This window comes from Notolabrus celidotus, chromosome 13 (genome assembly GCF_009762535.1).
Source record: "Notolabrus celidotus isolate fNotCel1 chromosome 13, fNotCel1.pri, whole genome shotgun sequence".
Taxonomy (NCBI): Eukaryota; Metazoa; Chordata; class Actinopteri; order Labriformes; family Labridae; genus Notolabrus; species Notolabrus celidotus.
In genome coordinates, this window is record NC_048284.1 from 10,051,096 (window position 1) to 10,075,953 (window position 24,858).

General features: G+C 38.5%; 1 protein-coding gene across 3 annotated transcripts; it reads left to right on the plus strand.

Annotated features, from left to right (window-relative positions):
- Window positions 1-167: 167 nt before the first annotated feature.
- Window positions 168-18,032, plus strand: knl1 (kinetochore scaffold 1). Of its 3 annotated transcripts, XM_034699782.1 has the most exons (33): window positions 201-366; window positions 943-980; window positions 2,274-2,310; window positions 2,416-2,475; window positions 3,053-3,135; window positions 3,223-3,278; window positions 3,367-3,388; window positions 3,514-3,557; window positions 3,666-3,718; window positions 3,905-4,646; window positions 4,790-4,842; window positions 5,886-6,399; window positions 6,500-6,552; window positions 6,840-7,406; window positions 7,574-7,626; window positions 8,689-9,036; window positions 9,289-10,899; window positions 11,885-12,026; window positions 12,140-12,198; window positions 12,289-12,387; window positions 12,478-12,593; window positions 12,781-12,871; window positions 14,236-14,352; window positions 14,445-14,532; window positions 14,648-14,710; window positions 14,810-14,849; window positions 14,967-15,071; window positions 15,237-15,337; window positions 16,295-16,360; window positions 16,582-16,691; window positions 17,130-17,251; window positions 17,476-17,601; window positions 17,725-18,032. In XM_034699782.1, the coding sequence occupies exons 14-33, from the start codon at window positions 6,902-6,904 to the stop codon at window positions 17,819-17,821; spliced, it is 4,059 nt and encodes a 1,352-aa protein (XP_034555673.1). In that variant the 5' UTR covers window positions 201-366; window positions 943-980; window positions 2,274-2,310; window positions 2,416-2,475; window positions 3,053-3,135; window positions 3,223-3,278; window positions 3,367-3,388; window positions 3,514-3,557; window positions 3,666-3,718; window positions 3,905-4,646; window positions 4,790-4,842; window positions 5,886-6,399; window positions 6,500-6,552; window positions 6,840-6,901; the 3' UTR covers window positions 17,822-18,032. The 3 variants fall into 3 exon arrangements, with proteins under 3 accessions (XP_034555672.1, XP_034555673.1, XP_034555671.1); XM_034699781.1 differs by having other exon boundaries at window positions 168-338; window positions 8,689-10,899; XM_034699780.1 differs by having other exon boundaries at window positions 8,689-10,899.
- The last annotated feature ends 6,826 nt before the right edge of the window (window positions 18,033-24,858 follow it).

Genomic DNA, 24,858 nt, shown 5'->3' on the forward strand with positions numbered 1-24,858 from the left:
TAAAACACTATTTTTTTTTCTCCAATTGTGCGTCAGAATCTTTGTTTTTCTTGGCAAATAGATGCCAAGTGAGGTATAAATCATCTTTAGAAATGTTTCGAATTTTACTTCTAACTGAGATAAGCAAATAAACCTAAAAGAGTCGCACCCGTCGCACCCTAAAGGCTTGGCTGCACTGCGCATGCGTGAAGGCGGCCAAATTCAAAACTCAAAACGTTAGCAGCGATGCTCGTTGACGTTAGCTGCCGTTTGTAGTCTTACACGTCGAGCTAGGAAAACAAGAGATATGAAAACTATTCAAACTATTACTACAAGTTATAACTAATTTTAAAAAAACGGTAGGAATTCACTCATTACCACTGCACGGTATGTTTCCTCATGTGTCTTTTGTGCCCAGTTCTTGTATTCATCGTCTTGCAGGCGAACATAGATGTGACGTTAAAAAGCTGCTCTTGGTGAAATGTTAATTTTCCTGTTCGCATGATCAGTAACCATGAGATTGTCCCCTGGCTTCAGTGATTATTAACATTTCAAGCTAAATGTTTTGTTTTGTGTAAGTTTGTTGACAAAATAAATTCGTATCTACATATAGTTGAGCTTCAGAAACGGCCTGAATCGTAGACGCAGTTTATTGTTAGGCCAGTCAGGTAGTTTCATTTTGACGCTGCACAAACATTACAAAAAACTTTCATAAAAAATATAGTTATCCCTCTAGAAATTGAATTGTGTGCATCTGACCTGTTACCTCCTTCACACTCAAGCGTTTTAGCTATTATTAATGCAATGTTGTAGCAGAAGATGACAGTAAATGTTATATATTTGTAAAGGCTCATGCTAATTATTGCATTATTGTCAGAGTTAGGACATGCCTTGTGAATATGTATTGTATACATGCTGCAGGATCTGTCATTTGTTTTCAGCATTGTTTTCATTTCCTTGTAGTTTTAAATAATGGAGCCTTTGGATCCTTTCAAGAATGAGTAAGTTAATATTATGTCATATGTCATTTTTATTCTTTATGATTTAATGTTCTTTTAACCCTCCTTTTATCCTCTAATTTTACTGAGCTGTGTATTCTTCTATATGTAAGCTCCACCACTGTGTTGTGTGAATCATCAATGTCTTCACAGGACAATATTTCCCACCCCACAGTAGAGCAAATATCAATGTTCAGATTCAGATTCAGACAACTTTATTGATCCCAAGAAGGGCAATTCATTTATAGCTTACCATACAACAACCATACAACATTTAATATCTACAACATATCCATCATATATACATGCTACAAGTCAGGCACCGGGTCTGTACATGGGGCCAGAGGGTCTGTGGAGGACAGCATAAGTTAATGTAATAAATAAATAACAGTAAAATACGACAACGATTAAAAGACAATATAATCTCTTGTCATACCAATGTTATTTTGAATGACTAAAAGACTGCCGTCTGAGTTTAAAAGCCTGATAGCAGAAGGGATAAAAGACTTTGAATACCGATTAGTTCTTCTCACGGGTGCATAACACGGCGAGCTGAAGGCATCAGTACAAACTCGGTCCGAAGGACATGTATTGTTCTCATGTGAAAGACATTTCCCCCCTGTCCTGTGTTGTTTGACCTCTTAGAAGTTCTCACAGTACGACAGGTATGGTGATGTCAGGTTAGGGCCCTAAAGCAGAGGGAGGTTTTTCTAGATAATAAAATTGTATGTTATAGGGACCTCAGTATCATCCAAAAAAAACAAAAAACAATTATGTCTAAAAAGTAGACATTTCTTTATGTTTTAAACAACTAAAACAGCCAGGGGTCCAATTCACCCCAAGGAACACAGATGCGTATAAAATGTGTGATGACAATTGGAACATATCGTCATATTAATTTTCAAAGTTGTCCCCTTTGAATTAGGAAAAGTCATGAAATATGAAGCAAAAAATACGTTAACCATATTTTAGAGATGTTAAACATTGAATGGGGTCTAATTGACCCCAATGATAACAGGTGGGTTAATAGTAATGACACTTGCACTTAGTGTATGGTCTTTTAAAATGTCCTTTATTTTGCACATGTCCTTTGAGGCATTGTAAAGCACTTTGTAACATATATTTTGATGAGTGCTCTATAAATAAAGATTATTATATTAAGGGAAACTAGTCATGTGTGCTCTGTGCATGAAGCATTAGTTTACTTTAGACCTGGCTGCACCATGTATTCATATCAGGACAATAATGTATTTGCAGTGTATGAAATATTAATGTGTCTCATCTGCTCTGTTCCAGGGGGAGCAGCGGACCCTTCAAACGGCGCATTTCTTCGGTCAGTATTACAATTTATCTTATGGACAAAGTTCACGCTATGTTTTGCTTTTATGTTGGAGCAACTATTGGCTGAGCCACATTGTCTGCTGCTTGTCGTTTTCAGATTTTAAAGGCACCACGGAAGTCAATCATAGTACCTGAACCAGAGCAAAAGGAAAATGTGGTAAATAAATTGCCTTGTTTAATATTTTTAACAGAAGTGTTTCAATGTCAAACTAGGAACTGGGGAAAAGTGACACTCGAGCATTATTATATTTTTAAAGTTTTGAGTTGTACTGAAGAGACTGTGTGCTTTCTGGATGTTTTTAAAAGTTGACTAAAGACTTACCTTTTTTCATTGGGATTTTAATGAGGAGTAATTTCCTTTTAGCTCTGGACTGCATTGTTACCATTGTGGCCATTGTTTTAGCATCATTTTTATTTATTTTATTTTATTATATATTATTATATAATTTTATATTTATTATTTCGGTATTTATCTGATTTTATTATATTGATTTTATTGTAATTATCTTTGTTTTGTTTTATTTAATTTTTCTGATGATTCTCTGATTTTTCCACTTTTGAATATTGCTGTTGTTCTCTGTCTCTGTTCTTTTGTGAATCCCTTTGGGCTGCGTCCTTGAATGTATGAAAGGTGCTATATAAATTTAAAATAAAAAAGAATGAAATGAGTAATAGGAATACATTTCATTAATTGTAGGATTTTTAATGCTTTTATGTTTTTGTATTTCACAAAGGTGGAGTGTGCCAAACCAGTGGAAAAGAGGAACTCTAGAAGAGTCAGTTTTGCCCCTGCCAACGATGTTCTTCTGTTTTCAAAGTGAGAGACTAAACAAAAAAAAAAGCCAGACTTATTTTTCCTCAAGGAGGCTGACTTTTCAATCTAACCTTTATTTTATTTTCACAGGGATGCTAAAAATGTCTCGCCTGCTCGAAGTCCTTTACAGGAGTTAATGACAGCAAGTGAGTATATAATAATAATGCATGTGTAGGTGTATGTTTTTATATATTTTTGTAAGCAGCTTTGTAATTTCCCTGTTTTATTCAACAGCAGCAGCAGACTCACAAAACAGGTAAGGTGATTTTCAAACTCAACCTAATCAGCTGTATTTTACATGATGATCTCAAACCTACGGTCTCATCAAGCTAGTACAGCTTTTTTTTTATTGTCTTAATATAAGTTGTTTTTCTATAAAAGGGTCCAGTTTGCAGTCACAGAAAATGGGATTCAACAAATTACCGGTAGGGTTAGAATATTTATATTTTTCTGTTTTTACTTTCCATCATTCTGAAAAGTGCTGTCATAGTCTGTTAAAAGAAAACTCATTAACTTCAAGTCTTTGAATTCAGGAATGGAAACCCTGTTGAAAGCTCCTCTGCATACTTTTCAACAAAGGGATATGGTAAGGATCTCTGCTGTTCTGTCACTGTATTGTTTATAAACCATTCGTCATTAAGTTTTAACAGTTTGTTCTAATTCTATTAATCAAAATGTTGTCATGGCTCTTGATAATGTTCACGATAATTTTTCGTTTGAACTTTTACGTACAGACTGATCATTATAACGTAAAGCTGCTTACTCTCAACAGGTCATCCCTGATGCTGGGGTTAATTTTGGGGAGAAAACGGTGATGTTTTCTACAGACGATGCATTCATGGACATGACCCACAGTCACACAATAAACATCGCCAATGATGCAGATGTGGTTGCAGATATTTCCATGCAAAACTACCATATTTTACCCACTGGAGGAGAGAAAATGGTGATGTTCACTCCAGATGACAGATCCATGGATAAGACCGTAAACACACAGAGTGGATCAGCATCCCTACCCACCAGTGGGACCATGGATTTAAGAGCAGAGAAGAAAAACACAGCCTCATCCGTGCCTTCTCTGGATTCTGAATTTGCAAGCTTCCTCGCTGGTCTCTCCAAACCAAGTCGCCCTAATGTTAACCCTGCCATTGCCAGATCAACGCTTCCTGCTGGAGCATCTTCTGGAGAAACAAACAACTCCCTTTCCCAGCGTAAAACACAACAAGCTGATGTAGATAAAGAAAATCAGGCTCCTTCTGTTCCAGCTGTGTTTGAGAAGACCATAAATGAGTCGATTGCACTCTTCCCAGAGGACGATGCGAGCATGGATATGACAGAAGCTCAGACAGGCCGCATTCAGGCTTTCACTGACGATGATGATGATGATCCCTTTCAGTGTCTTTTTCCCTCACAAGAAATGTACTCCCAACTTGATGGTAAAGTGTCCCGGACAGCAGAGAAGAACAAACAGCAGCAGAGCAGGAAAACGCTGTCATCATCCAACGTATCCAAAGGTATTAAAAGCTCTGATGATCAAGTTATGGTCCAAATATTTGACTTTGTCGTAATTTAGTGTTGTGTGTTTCAGGGAGAATGGTAACTTATGAATGATTACAATTTGAAATTCATTTTCTAACTATTCAATTTCCAATTTTAGAAATGACATCCCTACGAAATCCTCCTTTGCGTGCTTCTCTTCCAGGACACCGGGTGAGTTTTAGAATAGGTTTGCTCTACTATCTGAGCACATGTCCTATGAGACAATCCTTCATACTGACAGTACAGGTTTTCTCAGTCGCTTTGGTACATTTCTCTAATCATCCTCGGCATTTGCAAAACAGTAAGTGCACTTCTCAAAACTATTTGTACAAATAGCAAAACACCATGGATTGCCTGCAAAAGCCAGTATCTTGCTCAAAATCCTTAGTTCATCTCTCAAAAGTAAATATCTGTGTCAATGAACATGTCAGTGCCATCAGAGTGACAAGTCCTTGTATCATTGTGTGTGGATAAGACAGTCAAACTGCTTAGTCATGTTGTCAATATAACAGTGTACTCTGGAGGGACATCCTGGTGTAAACTATGGCTAAAGTTTTGATGACAGTTATTGTAAATGAGATCATGAGATGCACCTTTGAGCCATGTCAGGAAACTGGTTGATCATTGGTTGATCTAATGCTTCACACATTTCCCTTCGTTAGAGAAAGTCAAGATTCACCTTGGAGAAATTTACCAATTCAGGACAGATTAAGAAAAAAAGTCGAATGGACATGTACAGAAATATGACTGACATATTCTGACAACATGTTCAACCATTTTGCATGTGAAGACTTATGCGATGAACTAATGCCTAAATGTTGTGGAGGTTGAGACTATTCAACAGAGACCCATTATAATACATTTTAATCAAGATGACATTAGCAATTGATAATGTAGGAAACAGCAGCCAATTGTACACAATCATTTGCATGGATGTACCAAAGCATTTGCAACTTGTTCAAAGAAATGAGAAACTGCTTTTTTGAAGTGCACAAGTGATGCAATGATGTGAAGATTGAACAAGTAGTTTTGAGAATTTCAATTCTGATCTGAGAAATGTAGCACAGAACCTGAGAAAAACTGTAAGGAAACTGCATGGAGGGTTTGAGATGTATCATAAATAATGTCTCTTTTAGATATGAGCTTAAGTTAGCACACAAAGATACATTTTTATCCATTGTGACTGAGTTTACCTTTTTTTTTTTCTCTCTCAGGCCAACCTTGACACAAAAGATGAATACAGAGATAAAACAATAAGGTTCACTGCAGGTGATGACTTCATGGACATGACGCAGAGTCACACTATAAACATTGCCAGTGGTTCATTTCCCCCTCCAGATAGAACCTCAGACACCCTACAGACAGGTAGAAAAACAGACAATGCTTTATCTCAGTGCAAGAGGAAAACCGAGGGCTCGTCAACAAATGGTGTGGATGTGGGATTTAAGAACTTCCTTGCTAGTCTCTCCAAATCAAACGGCCCAGGTGATAATCCTGCAAATGCCACAGGGATTCCTCCCACTGCAGCAACTCCCAAGAGCTTTGGAGAAGCTTTTAAAAGAGGTCCTGAAAATGATGTTAGCATGACTGGTCCTCCTGGCTCAGATGACCCTTTTCAGTATCTTTTCCCCACTAAAGATATGAACCCAAACAGTGACAGTCTGAAGAGTGCAGAGATGACCTCAGGACTGAAGAACAGTAAAGGTCGGGGATCATCTAAATATGCAGGTATGGAAAACATGAAGTCTTTCAAAAACTTTCATCTATAGACTCTAACACCATTTGAATCAGGTGTTTATAATTTCATATTTGATTCCCTCTACATTAGGAACAGACACTTCTTTGAAGTCATCTTTAAGGACAAAGGTTCAAGGAAATCAGGTGAGCTTAATAATTCACTATTTTTATTAACAGATTCATACTTTTGCTTGATTAATAATTCATATTCTTTACATTGCATACCACAATATCAATTATTTCAAATACTTGGAGCTGTATTTAGCCCGCACTGCAATGTAACATATTGATTCAGCTGACAAACATTTCTCAAGTTGTTTTCATTCCATGTATTTCCTACTTTAAAATGCCTTTAATTGTTTGGTAACTCCAATTTAGTAAAACCTTATTGAAATTAAAAAGCTAAATCTAATAACATTTCCTTTCCAAAGGTCAAATTTGACTCTGAAGAAGACCAAAGAGAGAGAACCGTGAGGTTTTCTGCAGATGATGGATGTATGGACGAGACAAGAAGCCACACAGTAAACATTGTCCGAGGAGTAGAACTGCGGCCAAACCAAATTTGGACTGCTTTCCTGCTTTTGGGGAGCAGACCGTGAGGTTCACTGCAAATGATGCAGCTATGGATATGACACAAAGTCATACTGTGAACATCGCAGCTGAACTGGAACTGCAGTCGCTCCAACATACAGGCGTGTTACCCCCTCGTGGAGAGACAACAGTGAGGTTCACTGCAAATGATGCAGCTATGGATATGACACAATGCCTGACTGTAAATATTGCCAGGAATGATGTTTTGGATTCAGCTCCATCCGACCTGCCTGGAAACAATACAAGCATGAAAATGAATGAAGAAGGAGACGTTGATGTTAGCATGGACATGACCGAAGCTCAAACAGGCCGCATTTTTGAAATGCCAGGTACAGATGCTTCTCCTCAGAAAAAAGAAGGGATGAAGTCACAGCTGCTGCACAGCGGAGGATCATTGGGACGAAAAAGTAAGGACATTTATTTAGTATTATTATTTATTACTTACGTTTTTCCTCCTATGTCTAACAAGGCAACAGAAAATAGTAATAAATAAACAGAGCATTCATTCAGTCTAACTTTTCAATGATCTTTATTTTTAAATAGCTTCTTACCTATTTGCTATATCTATATCTAGGTTTGGACACTTCATTGACGGCTTCTTTGAGGACAAAGCCACAAAGGCAACAGGTGAGTTTAACACCTTGCTAATGTTTCACATAACTGTCTCTGAAAAATCAATATACAGCCTGCTCGCCCTGAACACTGATATCTAAAATGTTATGCTGCTCTTATTCATGAATATTTTTGTGGGTATGCATTTTCTCAATGTATGTAAATGGGCAGGTTGCTTAAAGAGAAACCCACTACTGAAGGCACATTTAGAAATATAATTCCAGTTGTAAACTTTTTTTGTGTGTGTTATATTTGTCTATAGCTGTACAGTTATCCTAATGATACCTGTAGCTTTCATCAGGCTTTTCTGCAGCAAAGATCTGATGAATACTGAACATTGTAGAATCTAGCAGACTAGACACTACCCACAAGTAGTGTTGATTCTCAACTTTTTTAAATGATTAAAATTTTGAACAGTGCTTGTAATATCATCTTTTCTTAAAGGGAGGGAAACCTTTTTTTTAGGGTTATTGAAGTGGCACAATGAATAGTTGTAAATAGGGTTGCAAAATTCCAGGAATTTTCAAAGTTGGAAACTTTCCATGGGAACTAACAGGAATAAACAGGAATTTACTAAATTGAAGGTTAGCTCTTAATAGGGAACTTAAATATAGTTGGGTAAAATATATTTTAGCGTAATCCTGACTAAAATAACCAGATTTCATGCAAGTACAGTTGAATATCTATGCTATTCCTCAATCACATGCACATATCACACTGCTTACTGCAGGGCTATTGAGACCACGTCCCCTACATGCACTGTGCATTCCTCCATCACATGCACAGATGATTTCTATTTTGGATGGATTTCTGCTTATAACAAAACAAATATTATGCTTGGATATGATACCTTTCCATTAAAATACCCTCCATTCCCAGTTAAATCCCAATAATTCCCATAAATTCCCATGGAACGTTTCCAATTTGGAATATTTCCAAAATTCCCCAGCTTAACTTCCAATGGAAATTTACAGGAATTTTTCCACCCCTTTGTAACCCTAGTTGTAAATATAATTCAAAATTTGCTTCATTAGAAAAATGTCATAATTCCATAATTTGTCATAACATCTCCTACAGGTCAAGTTTGATTCAGAAGATGACTGCGGAGAGAAGACACTACGGTTCACTGCCGACGATGCGGCTATGGATGTGACAAGAAGCCACACTGTGAACATTGCAACTAACTTCATCCGACAACCACACCAAAGTGAGGACTCTTTACCAGCATGTGGAGAGAAGACCATGAGGTTTACTGCAGATGATGCAGCTATGGATATAACAAGAAGCCTCACCGTAAACATTGCGGCCAATTTCAAACCACAGTCACACCAAATGGTGGACGGATTGCCTGCTTGTGGGGAGAAAACACTGAGGTTTTCTGCAAATGATGCAGCTATGGATGAAACAAGAAGCCACACTGTAAACATCGCAACTAACTTTGTCCAACAACCACACCAAAGTGAGGACTATTTACTGGCCTGTGGCGAGAAGACAAAGAGGTTCACTGCAGATGATGCAGCTATGGACATGACAAAAAGCCTCACCGTAAACATTGCTGCCAACTTTAAACCACAGTCACACCAAATGGTGGACGGATTGCCTGCTTGTGGGGAGAAAACACTGAGGTTTTCTGCAAATGATGCAGCTATGGATGAAACAAGAAGCCACACTGTAAACATTGCAGCTAACTTGAAACCACAACTACAAGATGACCTGGACCTTTTGCCTACTTGTGGAGAGAACACAATGAGGTTCACTGCAAATGATGCAGCTATGGATGTCACAAAGAGTCACACTGTAAATATTGCGACCAATTTTGACCCACAGCCACACAAAACTGCGGATGTTTTGGCTTCTTGTGGAGAGAAAACCCCGAGGTTCTCTGCAAACGATGCAGCCATGGATGTAACCCAATGTCTCACTGTAAATATTGCAAGAAATTCAGAGTCAGATTCAGTTCTTTCACTTCAAGAATCCAATATTTTATCCACCCAGGACAAAGATGATTTTCCCTTAACCGGGAAGAGGATGGAAACTGAGCCATGTCATCAGCGTAAGAACAGATCATTAACAGCCCGTACCTTGGATCCAGGATTTAAAAATGTCCTGCCTAAAAGAAGTGGCCTCTTCATTAATTCTGGCGTCACCAATGTATCCTGTCAAGAAACTGTTGACCCAAATGGTTTCCAAGACCAACCTACATTAGAAACAGCAGCTTTTGTTTCAGTTGTCGCAGAGAAACCAGTCAATAAAACAATGACAGAGGATGATGTAACTATGGATCTCACAGAGGCTCAAACAGGCCAAATTCTAAGGGAGACATGTACAGATGAATACCCTCAAGTTCTCACATCCACACAGGACATGAACCCCAATTCTGACCATTTTGGGAAAACAGAGATGACATCACAGACCAATGAAGCACCAGGATCATCCATCTCTAAAGGCAATACAATCACAAACCGTCCAGATTCTGTTGACTCAAATGAAAGTGACACATGGAAAGAGTCTGAACCGAGACTTCAAGCTGGCTCCTTATCTAAAAAAGAGAGTTCACCTGCTGCTGTTGACCATGATGTGGATGCAGCACCTTCACGAAAGTCTCGACGAATGAGTTTGGCTGATCTGCACTCCAAAATGAGACGTCTGAGCCATCTGATTAATACAGCTCCTGATACTGTAGCCATGGACAGCTGCACTGCACCTTTGCCTGAGTCGGAAAACAATATGGACCAAAGTCAGAAAGAGAGAACCAAAACTTTACCTGTAGTGGAGGCTGAACTTGAAACTGGTTTGGCAAACCTGAATGAAAATACACAAGAGCAAACCTCTACCATCACTACAACTCCTTTCAACTTGAAGACTAAACAACTCATCTCAAGACTCTCAGTCGGAAGCTTTAAGGCAAAACTCCCTCAAAGAACCAAACCAGACGATCAAAAGAAGATGAATCCTGTTGGAGAGCATACAAGAACAATGACTTTGAGTGTTACCAATCAACTCAACAACTTTGACGCTGACGTGAGTGATATCAATGATGAAGAGCTTGATAGCTATGAAGACATGTCAGAAACCATTGACTCGAGGACTCCTCAGAAAACCAACAAACAACTCAGTCCTTCTCAGAAGTTCAACCTGGAGGAGCCTTTACAGGATGATGTCTTTGAACAGGACTTTATAAGTGCTGTCAACGGAAAGAAGAGGCCTTTACCAGTGGAGGAAAATAATATGGGGGAGAATGAGAAGAGGATAAGAGCATCCACTGAGATGACTGATGGCATTAAAATGGTAGGTCAAATTAAGAATACTATTACGGCCTAAATAGTAGTCAGGGTCTTTTCCATAGACTTTATAAATAATGGACGCAGTATCCGTGACGTCACCCATCTGTTCGTGAGCGCTGTTTTGAAGCTGATCGGCGGCGGCAGCTATATTGGAAATGGGGAACTCAACCAGGCAGTGTGACGAAAAGAGGCAGAGTTTGAGCCTCCTAGTCAACAGCTATGTGTTCCCGTCAAGTCAGTCAAGTCAGCCATGTCCTTATTTGGGCAAAAACTCATAATCTTAATATCTTCTGAACCATCATGTTAGAAAAAAAATCACCCCCCCTCAGTATAACCAGCTAACTACTTTTCACTGGAGCTTTAGTTTCCTCCAAGTGGCAACCTCCAGTCTAAAAGTATGAGTCCAATGCGGAAGTGCTAAAAACTGCAGTTCATCGAGGATCCACTTGAGGCTGGCTCCGGAAGTACCAGAAACCACATACACACCAATTCAAAAAAAGCATATCTTTACAGCAGAAATAAACATGTTTACAGCCTGGTACAAAAGACGAGTGTAGTCTGGATAGCTCATTTCTCGATCGGCTCACACTGTACGATAGATACAGATATAAGATATTGAGATTACAAGTCTTCCAATGAGAGGCACAGCTGACTTCATTGACAGGCAGGAACACTGTAGCTGTTGGCGAGGAGGCTCAAAGCCCACCTCTTTATGTCACAATTGCTCAAGAGCGGCAAGATGGCTTCCACCGCCGATTTTCCTTGAAACAGCGCTTCAGAAACAGATGGGTGAGGTCACGGATACTACGTCCATATTTTATACAGTCTATGGTTTCCTCTTGACAATGTTTCCAGTAGTTTCCCTTTTTGCAGTCTTTGAACCAGCTAACTTTCTGTTCCTTGGAGGCTTTTATTTGAAACATCTTTACAGAGAAATGTGTTCCTCATTCATCATCACTGACCCCCCCCTTCTCTTTATTTGTTGCCAGGGATTTCAGTCTCCTGTAGATGGAGATGTGGCTTCAGAGTGTGACGGTACCATCACCACAGCTTCAAGTATGACTACACGGAACAAAGATTGCTCCAACATCAGTCACACAGGCGGCAGATGTGACGCTACATCTGAATCAAGTAAGTCGTCTTCTATCACAAATTGCTGTTTACTTTCATTACAACTCACAATTTGGGATCTTCTCTGATTTAATTGTGCATTTCTCCATCTTTCACACATTTTTCTTTTTTAGCTTTCAAACAAAGTCTGTTTGAATCCCAGCTTGAAGAATATGCCAGTGATATACAGCGGGTAAGCATATTTTGAGAGTATATTTTTAAAATTGAGTAATCTTCCTTATTTTATGCCAGTTATTTACTCCTTTCAATGTTTTGTTTTCAGAAATTTGATGACGGCTCCATAACAGTGTCAGAGTTCTTTAAACTCTTCAACATAGACTTTGTCATCCACAATCCTCGGCAAAGTGTCAATCCTGGCAGAGTAGGTTGATCTTTATTGAATAATGATATAACAATTGAAGTCCTTGAAAAAAACAAATGTAGTGATGCAACTTTTTATTTTGTTTTACAGCTTATGTCAGACACCGATTGCACCCCCATGGATGTACTGAAAGATAGGCACATCTTCCGACCCAAACAGATGGTGTATGAATCAGATGTCCTGAACCTCACAGAGAAGGTGGAAGGGTATGTACGCTTTTTTTTGTACATTAGTCACTGAAGAGATTTAAGTTTGTTTATCAAACACATGATTTAAGTCTCAATTTACAACAAAGGTTAAAGAAATGCCTTTAAGTACTTGAATGTAGATGTTTAAAATGAGGTTTAAGTTGTCTGTGAATATTAAGATGTCACAACTTTATCCTCTTCCCAGGTTGAAGGTGAGAATGCGGGACCTGGACAAGCCTCTGAGGATCGTTAACAGAGCTTTGTGGGAAGAAATGAGAAACGCGTCAGAGAAAGAGGTATCAAAATAAAACTTTATTTAAAAAACACCACTTATTTTATCTTTTACAACATCACATCTATGTAAAAATGACATGCTTAGAGCAGGGGTTCCCAAACTTTTCAGCCCACGACCCCCAAAATATAGGTGCCAAAGACTAGCGACCCCCACTGTCCCTCTAAGTGTTTTCATGTGGCTTCATTTAGCGGGTCGGCAGAAAATAAGCCTGTCTATATGAGCATTTGGCTGTGTTTCCTGTGCCTTTATGAATTAATCTACTGCTACTGATGCTTTTGATAATTAACTGTTCACTAACTCTAAACTTAGGAGTCTTCTGGCAAAAAGAAAGACAGAAAACTCATTACATTTTCTATTTTAGGATTGATTTTAAGATTCTTTACTGACTTTTAAAGCGCAACATGGACTTGCCCCTCTATATATCTCTGAGCTTTTATCCCCCTACAAACCTGGACGCAGTCTGAGATCCTCTGGCAGTGCTCTGTTAGCTGTTCCAAGGGCCCGACTGAAAAATAAAGGGGACAGGGCATTTTCAGTCAGGGCTCCTACATCCTCGAACAGCCTGCCAGAGGAGACTTGCAGAGTCAGTCCCTTGTTTTATGTCATTACTCAAGACACATTTTAACAGAAAAGCTTTTATTGTGTGATTTTATTTACTTCCATGCTTTTTAGTTTTTATTTCATTTTATTTTTTATCGCTCCATTTTGCTTTGCTCTTCTTCTTGTTTTTATTGCCCAATGTGAAGCACTTTGTTACCTGTAATAAAAAGTGCTATATCAATAAATTATTATCATTTTATTATTAATTTTCTCGGTTTAATTTCAAGTTAAGCTACTGTTTTTGTCGATATTGTTTACTATAAATGGGTAAAATTAACTATTTTTAGATAGCTTTTGTCATTCAACCTTTCTTTTTCATTTTTTTCAGTATTTCTTTGTTCACAAGTTAACAAATTATATATAAGTAATACAAAACCAACAAAGAGAAAACATTTATAAATAAAAAACATACAATAAAATTATAATACACAAACAATAATAATTAACAGTACAAACTTAAATGGAAGATCAACATAAGAAAACAGGTAAATAAACAAAAATAAATGATATTAATAAATATTTTAAGATAACGTAAAAAAAAAAACATTCTGGAAGACATCTCACGACCCCCCATTTGCACCGACCCACACTTTGGGAACCCCTGGCTTAGAGCGCCAAGTGGGAAGGTTGACTCTAAAAGGGAACATATATATTTTCTGTTGACTCATAACTTACCTTTTAGTTTAACTGATGCAAAGTGTTCCTTCCAAGTAGAAGAATATCAACGTCACATGGTCTTAACCCTCTGTCCTTTTTCATCCACAGCTCAAATCTTTTGGTGCGAAACTAAAAGAAAGAAATAACTTCTTCAGAAAGACGAGCAAAGTTCAGTCACATGGCACAAAGGAGATCCTGTACTTGCAACTTGTGCAGGCGAATCTGGTACGAGCTGTCCTGTAGAAATACAGAGTTACATCACAAGGGTTTCTTTGAGAACCTTTGAAGGCAATCAAATGTTTTCTTTGTTTTTTCAGGAGGAGCAACAGAAGTTGAGAGGAAGGATCGAGGAGGCAGACGAGATGATAAAAAGTTTGGACGACTGTATTCATGAGTTAGAAACAGGTATGGCCGGTGCAGTGCAACCTTCTTTATTTAAATGGATAGAATAGACCAAAGAGGGGTCTGTGTCTGCTGCCACAGGCAATAGTTGTAACAGCTGTTATTTTCCTTCCTTTAGAACTTGCTGTAGTTGAACAAAAGGGATCAGAAGACAGGCCGAGTCTGAAATCAACCCAGGAAGGTAAGTTGTTATAAAGTTTGAATTTGTACTATTAACCATGTTGTGCTTAAATGAAAAACATAAATGTTGATTTTTTAAATCTAAATTCTTTATTTACAGAGCTGCAGAAAGTCACTGAGACTCTGGCAGATAATGACAGGTACATTTAGATGATGAATGCATGGACCGACACACCACCCATGTCATGTTGAAGGTTAGCTTCTATGCAGAAAGGAATGTTCTCTCTCCATGTTTATATTTTTTGTTTCTTTCACAGACAATTATCCGAGCTGGAGATGCAGAAAACGCAGAATTCAAATAAACTCACGCGGCTGAAAACTGAGACGAAGAACCTCGAGAGCCGCGTCACCGCACTGAACATGTCAGTTTTTAATTTGAATGCATTTTCACTTCATTAATGTCGCTTTTAAACCACATAAGAAAATGTTCAAAGTGTTCTTTTACTTTGATTCACTCCTAAGTTGTCTCTAGATGACAACAAAAACCACATGCTCACAATAACATTGAAGCACATTTCTTCCCTCAGGTTGAATGAATGGAGGCTAGGAGAGAAGAGGGACAACTGCACTGTCTACACTTTCCTATACGAGACCTTCCACCTGCTGCTGGAGTTTGACAAATCCAACGGTAATGGAAAGATTCTCAACCAACAACAATAATAATAATGATAAGCTTTTACACGACAAACAGCCCTGTACCGTTTCCAACATGATTTTTGTATTTGCTTAAAGAAACTGCACTCACTTTGACTTAATTTTTAACCATGTTAAAGTGATACTTTTTTTTTTAAGTGGGGTTGTGTGAGTTTTAAATCACAAGTAATTATACTAACCACAATGGATGCCGCTCAGCTCAGCCCCTGTAATGAGAAACTCCAGGGAGCAACAGCGCGCAAGCAAGGCTACAGATTTCAACAGACGGGGCTATTTCTGCCACAGAAATGAACTAATTTTGAAAGACTCTGACCCCGAGCACTCATCTCGGTTTAGGTGTATGCTCTACTTGTGCGCAGTTCACCCACATGCACCGTCAGGTATCTCGGGATCTTGAGCCGATGTCATGCCGTTTACTGCGGACACATGTGGATACCTTTATGAGCTGGAGTTTACAGGGGAAACGGCGATTTGGTGCAGGTGTGTAAATTGCACACAAGTAGAGCATACACCTAAACCAAGATGAGTGCTCGGGTCAGAGTCTTTCAAAATCAGCTATATTACGTGGCAGAAATGTCCCCGTCTGCTGAAATCTGTAGCCTAGCTTGCGTGCTGTTGCTCCCTGGGGCTTCTCATTACAAGGGCCGAGCTGAGCGGCATCCGTTGTGGCTCTTACAGTTACTAGTGACATAAAACTCACACAACCTCACTTCAAAACACAGAAATATCCCTTTAATGTCAGTGCCTACTTTTCAGTCAAAAACAAATACCACCTTAACTTTGTACAGACTTATAGCTCACCAGCCAAAGAGTGAAAGTCTATCATCTTACTTATTTTATCTAATTATTTTATAGTAAAGCTCAAACACCTTCTTTTTGTTTCAGACTTCTCTTTTTAATAATGTCTCTCTTTCTCTATTTGTTTCTAAAGAAAATGCTGCTGAAAATCAGTCTGAGAGGAAAATATCAAACATCACGTTCAAACTTCAGCTTGATGGTAAGAGAATACAAAAAGCAGTGCCTTGTTTATATTTTGAATATTGTTTGAATTCAATGTTGTATTTCATCTACTTATTTATCTAATGACATCACATATTAAAGGCTCTGCTAATATAAGACCTTTCTCTATAATGAGGTTCATTAAAAGGACTCTGATCACGTGGGAGATTGTTTGTGCTGTTAATTCTAAAAACGACTGTCACACATGTTTGTAACCAGATGAGAAGTCTCAGGATCACGCCCGCCTGGTTCAAAAACTGCTCTCTGAGTACATCAAGGGAGAAACTTCCTGGGTGGAGAGATATCCAACCAGCAGACACGTTCCAACGGTTAGTGTGTGTGTTTATATTGTTACATCGTTAATTCATTTAAGTCGATCAATCCATATTTGCATCGCGCCAAATCCCAACAAACGTTATCTCAAGACACTTTTACAAACACAGCAGGTCTAGACCATACTCTGTAAAATTATTAACAAAGACCCAACATCAAGACAGGATAAGATCCAGTCACCTCTTACTGGCAGGACTCGGTCTGATCTCATCTTAATCCACCATGAGCAGAGCACTGGACAAGGACAAACTTCCTTTAACAGGCAGAAACCTCCAGCAGAACCAGACTCATGTTAGACAGACATCCAAATTCAATGATTAGATTTTTTTACTGAAGATGATTTTTCGGTGTCTTGAAATTACACTCCTGCCATGGTGAAAACAACATTTTTCCAACTATCTATTCAATTGTTCTGTGTCTCCTCTTGTGTGTAGCTGCTCCATGACGTGGGCCTGGTTGTGAGTCGCTGTCGTCTGCTGGGAGAGGAGCTGCGCCTGCTCAAAATGTGGGGGGGTCTGAAGCTCAATATTCTCAACATCAGCTGTGTGGACACTCAGTAAGTTCTCTTCCCTGATGAAAAATAGTCATGTCTTCTAATATTTAGCCCAACATGAAACTTTTTAAAGACAGAAACTGAATCATATTATTAGCAGAAGGTAATAAGGCCTTCAGAGCTATGTTACTCACAAAGAAACCACTCTATAATTGATTTTACAAAAGATGGTTCAGATTTGAAGGTCAACATATTTTTTATAAGATTCACTTTTCTTTCATTTCTAGAGTGCACATCGTCTTCAGCAGTCTCAAGACACTTTCTAAGTTCGAGGTGATCTTGTCCGTCCGTTTGACCAACCAGCTCTGCGTCCTTGAAGTGCAGAGCTTCAGGAACATGATCGGAGGCACAACGTGAGTTTCTCTTTGGAGGGAAATGACATGTTAAAGATCTTTAAAACTGTATGTACAGAATGCACTGTAATCGTCTTGTCCACCTTCAAACAATAACATTTGATATTTTCTTGTCATTCACAGAATTGAACAGATCGAAGAGATCGTGGCATCATTCAGTCCAGCCAAGAACCTGCTGACGAGGATCGTTAAAAAGATTCATGAAAGTCTGCTCTGCTGAGACCAGGAAGTTGTCTTGTTTGGATTTTTGTATATAAAGGTTAAGAAAAAAAAACGTTTTTGTACAATAATAAATAAATTGCTTTTATCTTTGATTAAAAAAATGAACGTAGTGTACAGGGTTTTGTTCTCTCCACCTTGGTATGTAAATACTTTTTTTGTTCTCATGATGGATCTGTGACCCGTTCAATAAAATTTTGTACCAACAGTCATTGCATTTGTTTGATGTTTCAACTATCCCTCTAATTCTCCATTAAGCCACTTTCATTACAGATTTGGACAGAAGTCACCAAAATCTTGCAACCACAACATTTAGAATAGAATAGCATAGCATGTACTTTATTCATCCCCAAAGGGGGAAATTCAGGTGTCTGGCAGATAAAATTATAAAATCACATAAAACAAGTAATTCAGGTGTCCGTCAGCTCAGCTCCCATTGCCTAGAGAGTTATGAAGCCTAATGGCTGCAGGGATGAATGATTTTCTGTATCAGTACTGCAGCGCAGAGAGATGAGCAGTCCACCTCTGCTGTTAGGTGTTCTGTTTAGGTGACCAAACTTTAAGATGACCAAAATGTATAAAGAAAAAATGCAAATAACATGTACTGCACATAACCTATATTGCCTGTTTGCATAAAACACTATAAGTTTTTATTTATGTTATTTTATGCAGAGCATGCAATGTACCAGAGTTTGTGGTTGTCAATCTGTTTACATGCAGATTATTGTTTGTCTTTCCATCCATCCATCCATTATCTTGACCGCTTATCCCGTTAGGGGTCACGGGGGGCTGGAGCCTATCCCAGCTGGCTTTGGGCGGAAGGCAGGGTACACCCTGGACAGGTCGCCAACCTATCACAGGGCTAACACAGAGAGACAGACAACCATTCACACACTCACACCTATGGGCAATTTAGAGTGACCAATTAACCTGGTAAGCATGTTGTTGGACTGTGGGAGGAAGCAGGAGAGAGAGAACCCACGCATGCACGGGGAGAACATGCAAACTCCACACAGAAAGGCACCCGCCTGGTCAGGGATTCGAACCAGGAACCTTCTAGCTGTGAGGCAACAGCGCTTTGTTTGTCTTTATGATTTATATTTATTAAGGACTCAGTCTGATCTCATCTTAATCCACCATGAGCAGAGCACTTTGCAGCATTTAGCAAGTATTAATACTTTTATGTAAGCTGCTTAAAGTGTGCAGGGCTTGAGTCCAACACTTAATTACCGTTTAAGCACAATATAGCTTACAGTATCATGCTCTGTTTTTTTCTGCAGTGCAGCCTGTGCAGTTATTCCTGTGCATTTCCCAGAGTCTCCTCCAGGGGGCGATCATGGCCTGACCTCTGTAGTTTGTGTGTTTACAGTAGGACACTTTGGGATAGGTTTACGGGGCCTTATGTGTAAATGAGATGGAAGCTTTTTTTCACGATTTGTTGCAGCTCTGAACACGATTGAACAAGATTTTTCCTTCTGTGGTGTTCATTTTTCAGATGCACGTTCTTTCATGGGTTGTATTTTCTTCAAAAATTGTTAATTCAAACACTATTAAGTGGTCTCCATCTCTATCTGCTGGTCTACAACAGCAGACTGAACTGATTACATTTAGCTTCTATTTAAAAAGCACACAAGACAATGTGTGAAAATGACACACTTACTGGTGTGTTTGCTGAGAGCAGCTGAGATGTCAAACATTGACTTCTGTTACTCCAAACTCACTGTACACACTATCCTTTTGCTTATTGTCCTTTACATGTTGTCAGAGTTCTGCTGTACTCTTTCCTCAGACTATAACCAAACTATCTGATCCCCTTCTGGCTTGAAATTGTTGGGTAGTTTCTGTTCGTTACACTTAATCCTGCGTCCAAAGATGAAACCAGGAAAAGCCTTTTTAAGAGCTGTTTCACTTGCGTGGCACAAAACATGTTTTTGTGTGATCACCTTCACATTACAGAAATATTCTGGGGACCGTTTTGGCGGCTAAGTGGTTAAATCCAGGGGCTGCAGTCCTTGATGTGTTAGGGACCCAGGCTCAATTCCAGCGCATGGCCCCCAACTGCATGTGACTCTATTCCATCCCCAGTTTCATACTCTATCCAGTGTCCTGTCTCTAACTGAATACCATCAAATCACACATCAAACTGGCCCTCAGTCACTGCTGCTCCTGCTGTTCTATATTTAGGCTTTGGGGGGCGCTATGTGCCTTTCAGTGTAGCCTTGCCTTATCACAGTGAGTTACTAATGAGAGAATTTAAATGAAAGGACAGCTTGAAACAATCAGCAGTTATTCCTCATGGGTTTATATTTGACCCCTGAACAGTTTAACAGTGTTTCAAACACTTTTCATTTCAATGACTTTTAGAAAAAACATGAGCAGAGAAAATAAACACAACTTTGTGTGACATAAACAAAGTTTTTGTTCCTCTAATTTTGTCTCATCATTTTGTTACCCCTCAGATTTGTTTAGGATCCTTTGCTGGGGCCTGACCCTGAGGTTGGGAACCCAAAAGAAGATCATATGTTGGTGTCAATTGTGAAGAGTCAGGCAGAACAAGTAGTGCTGCAAGTGACAATTTGTTATTCTCTCTTCTCATGTCTTATCAATGCATCCCTGAACCGTCTACAAGTGGTCCAAAATGCTGCTGCTGAGCTGTTGACCAAATCATCTGTTACACCGATCCTCATATCTTTGCACTGGCTTCCAGTTAAATGTAGGATCCAGTTTAAAATTCTTGTTGTTGTGTACATTGCACCCAATGGTCAGGCTCCAGTCTATATCAGGGAGCTGCTGAGGCCTTGTAACTCCAGCAGGACTATGAGGTCCTCTGATCAGGGTTTATTGGTTGTGCCTCGTACCAGGTTAAAAACTAAAGGGTACTGTGCTTTCCAGGTTGCTGGTCCTAAACTCTGGAACAGTCTCCCTCTGGAACTGAGAACTGTGGACACTGCTGACAGGTTCAAAAAGCAATTGAAGACCTATCTGTTTAGACTTGCCTTTGGTTAATCTGTCTGTTTTTTATGTCATTTTTTTGTATTTATTTACAATCGCTGTTTTGCCTTTTAATGTTTTTCTATTGTTGGTGTTGTAAAGCACCTTGTGACCTCTGTTCTTGAGAGATTCTCTATAAATAAATCTTACTTACTCACTTACTTACGTACTTACTCACTTACTTACTTACTTACTTACTTACTTACTCACTTACTTACTTACTTACTTACTTACTCACTTACTTACTTACTTACTTACTTACTTACTTACTTACTTACCTACTTACTTACTTACTTACTTACTTACTTACTTACTTACTTCCTTACTTACTTACTTCCTTACTTCCTTCCTTACTTACTTACTTGCTTACTCACTTTCTTACTTACTTACTTACTTACTTACTTACTTACTTACTTACTTACTTACTTACAGGTACTTTTGTGCAGTGCAACACTTTCCTGCTTTTGATGTTTTAGGGACTAGATTTGGAAACTGAGATGTGGTTTTCGGCTTGTTGGAATGCTTTTCTGTTTTCTTTTTTCCAGTATTTCATGGTATTCCAGGGAAATCTCTTATTTTAAACTGTTACTTTTATTTTTCTTGTTTTACATACACATGGAAAAAGTGAGGGTGTGGACATTCCAGTATTATCAATGAAATAAAAAATACATAGTCACAGGCATCTTGACTTACAAAAACAGAGTTTTCACACTGCAAAAACTCAAAATCTTACCAAGTGAAATTGTCTCATTTTTAATCAAAATGTCTTATCCCACTTACTTTAAGATACATTTACTTAAAAAGTAACATTTGAGCACGATAGAGGGACTTGTTTTAAGACAATGCATCTTAAATATCTTGTGAAGTCAAACAATCTTGAAATGATCTTGTTTTGAGTTGTAATTTAAAAGAAACAAGGTTTATTTTACATTTCATACATTTTTCAAGCTGAGATCTTATTTGTAGAAGACGAATATTCTTGATTTAAGACGAACACTTTACTTGATTTAAGTAAATGCATTTTATTGGAGAATCTATCAGAAAACAGCTCCATTGATAAAAGAAAGAAAGAAAGAAAGAAAGAAAGAAAGAAAGAAAGAAAGAAAGAAAGAAAGAAAGAAAGAAAGAAAGAAAAATGTTTTTTTAAGGGTGGGTTTCAGTTTTCAGGTACTGTTTCTTCTAAATCAGATACAAATATACATCCTCAAACTACATGCAAACAATGAAACACCTACTTTTGAGCATAGCTGGTTTATCCTAAAAAACAACATGACTGAATATTAGTATATCCAGCTAACTACAAGAAGACATTATATCTCAAAATGCTCAAATTAAACTTTGTAATCTTATTTCAAGTACAAGATAAACTGAAACCTAGAGAAGTGCCGCTATAATACAACTCAAATTAAGGTGAATATATCTCAAATGAAGAAGCTGACATGAAATGTTTTAGTGCAAACATCTTTTTTTGAGTGTAAAAATACTAGTTGTTAGCATTCCTGGTTTATTCTGAGACACTAAGCTTTAAAATACTGATAAAATATTGCTTAAAATAAGTTTTTAATCACAGTTTTCTAAATATTACATCTTATTTTATGAAATCTTACAAATTTTCACTTGTTCTATTGGTATTTTTTTTTTTTTGCTTGTTTCAAGGTACTTTTACCTTGAAATACGTTTTTCTGTTCTTGTTTTTGGAAGGGCATTTTTTCCAGTGCATGACTGTGGCACTCCCATTTCCCAAGTATTCATCCCCCTTCTCCTTTTTAAGCTTGAGAGTATACGCTGTTCTCTCCATACCCTGAAAAGAGTTTATGATGCTTTTTAAGGAGCACCTTGTAATCTCTGAGCACAATTTCCCTTCACAGATCCCCTGCACCGAAACATGAAAGGAAACTAATCTGCTCAGGCTCTCTGTCTTCTGTTTGACCTGATGTCAGTGTTTAGCTGCAGATCTCTGTTCTCCTCACCACCAACAGCCGAAACATGACTGACATAGACAGTGTCTCGGGGTCATCTGAGGGGTCAAACAACCAGAGACAGGCCTCTGAGAAGACTGTGGAGAAGGGGGGGAAGGCAGCGACTGTCCGTTCCTGGAGCTCCGACGTCAAAGGTCAAAGTGGACTTTCCAAACCGTCACCCTCGAGTGAGCTGTCAGGGGACACGAGTATCTCCGTCCCTCCCCCAGAAACAACGGCTGCTGTCAGAGAGGACAGAGGACACACAGAGGTCCAGGCAGGGGTTAAGTTTGGCCGAAGCCACATTTGGGTGTCCTGACCTGAGCCTTGGGGTCAACTCAATTTCATTTCAATCGATCTATTGAAGGGTTTTTCATTATTCTCACACGGAAGCTGAATCATTCATTAGATCATAATCCAACAAGACAAATAACTATTAGGTTTTTACTCCAGTTGAGTACATATAAAGTGATTTTCTGTCTCATCTTCTGTTTTGGATTGAATTTCTAAAACAGTGCAAATAGCTCAGCAACACAGCTAATCCATCATATTCCTCATTTTAAAGAACACTTTGACTTTTGTTTGTTTTCATGATAAATAAACAGAAAAAATGTCAGCTATGTACTTGCGTAGCCTCACCCAGGTAATATTCATATTTTTCAATACACAGACTCGTAAAATGATCTTTAATGATGGTAATTTTCTAAATCTGTAATCACTGTAATAGCTGTGTTGACTCCTCAGATTATAAAATGTTAGACTAGCGTTTTGGCTAATTGGGCGGAAGAGCAATTTCGTCTTAATTAAAACACTTAAAATTGTCAAATCAGTGTGTTGTGTCTTTGGTATGTAACTGCATAATTAAAAATAAGACTTCACTGGTCGACAGTTTTGGTAGCTAACCGCTCTGTGAGGCTGTTCTGAGGTACAACTTTACTGTAAACTACATGCTTGCCAAGTCCTTTTCATAGAGTTATTATTACTTATGTATAGTTATTATATTAATTTATGTAAGTTATTATAGGATTATAGCCTGTGCATGCTGCTGGTCCTGAGGACAAATTTCGTTTTCATATGGAAAGATGATACGACAATTAAAGCTGCTGTTGGTAGTCACAGAGTAAACATCTGTTCAGAGAAAGGGACTTCGAATGTCAACACTATCCCTCCCAACCAGATTTCCTCTTCGCCCCCAACACAGATCAGCGTGTGCAGTCATGATAGTGTCGGACTCATAACCAATCGGAGGACGTAGGAAGGGCCGCCCCTTAACCAATCAGGACAGAGGATTGGAGATTAGCTATGATTGGTCCGTCATAACGGGAACAAGGGGAACAATAACATTGCTTTATACATAAGTATTGGAAAACGCAGAGATTTTACAATAGTTGTAAAGATTGTACACATTTTGTAGGGGATGGAACGGTTAGGGGATTTCTGGGGCACCTGGTGGCTTAGAAGTTGAAGGTGCATTGTGTAGAATTAGCCAAGTGAAGAAGTAAAGCATTCACACCCTGACACTTACATAAAACCCTCTCCACAGCTCTTTTACATAGCAAAGTCCTGGTTATAGAGTTTCTCCATCTGAAACAATACTTCAACAGAAAATGTACTCCTTTTTTTGCTAATCCTGTTCCAGTACCAGCCATGAGTTCAAAACATTATGCACAACTTACTTACTTCTCACTGCCAAACTTTTACTTATAACAGTGTTCTGAACATGGACCCTTCTGTTTGAGTGCCAAATGTCGACTTGGCTCACATGTGCAAAATCTGTACCGAACACAAAAACTACAATTCAGAATTCAGTAAAGAAACTACCAATCTTGTTGCTGATAATCTTGTTTTGTTATTTAGGCCATCAGCAAGAGTTACGCTATTTTAAAATGACCTACAAACTTCTCACAGAGCCCATCAGCAACCAAATTCTGTGGAGATCCGTTAGAAAGTTGTCAAGACTCCCGCAAATGTTGCTTTTATGGTGGCTTTGGAGTAAATCAAAGGGAATCATCAGAAGCAGCATCATTCATTCTGTGGGGAACATGAATTTCTGCACTAACAGATGGAATTATCTCAACCTTGTAAACAC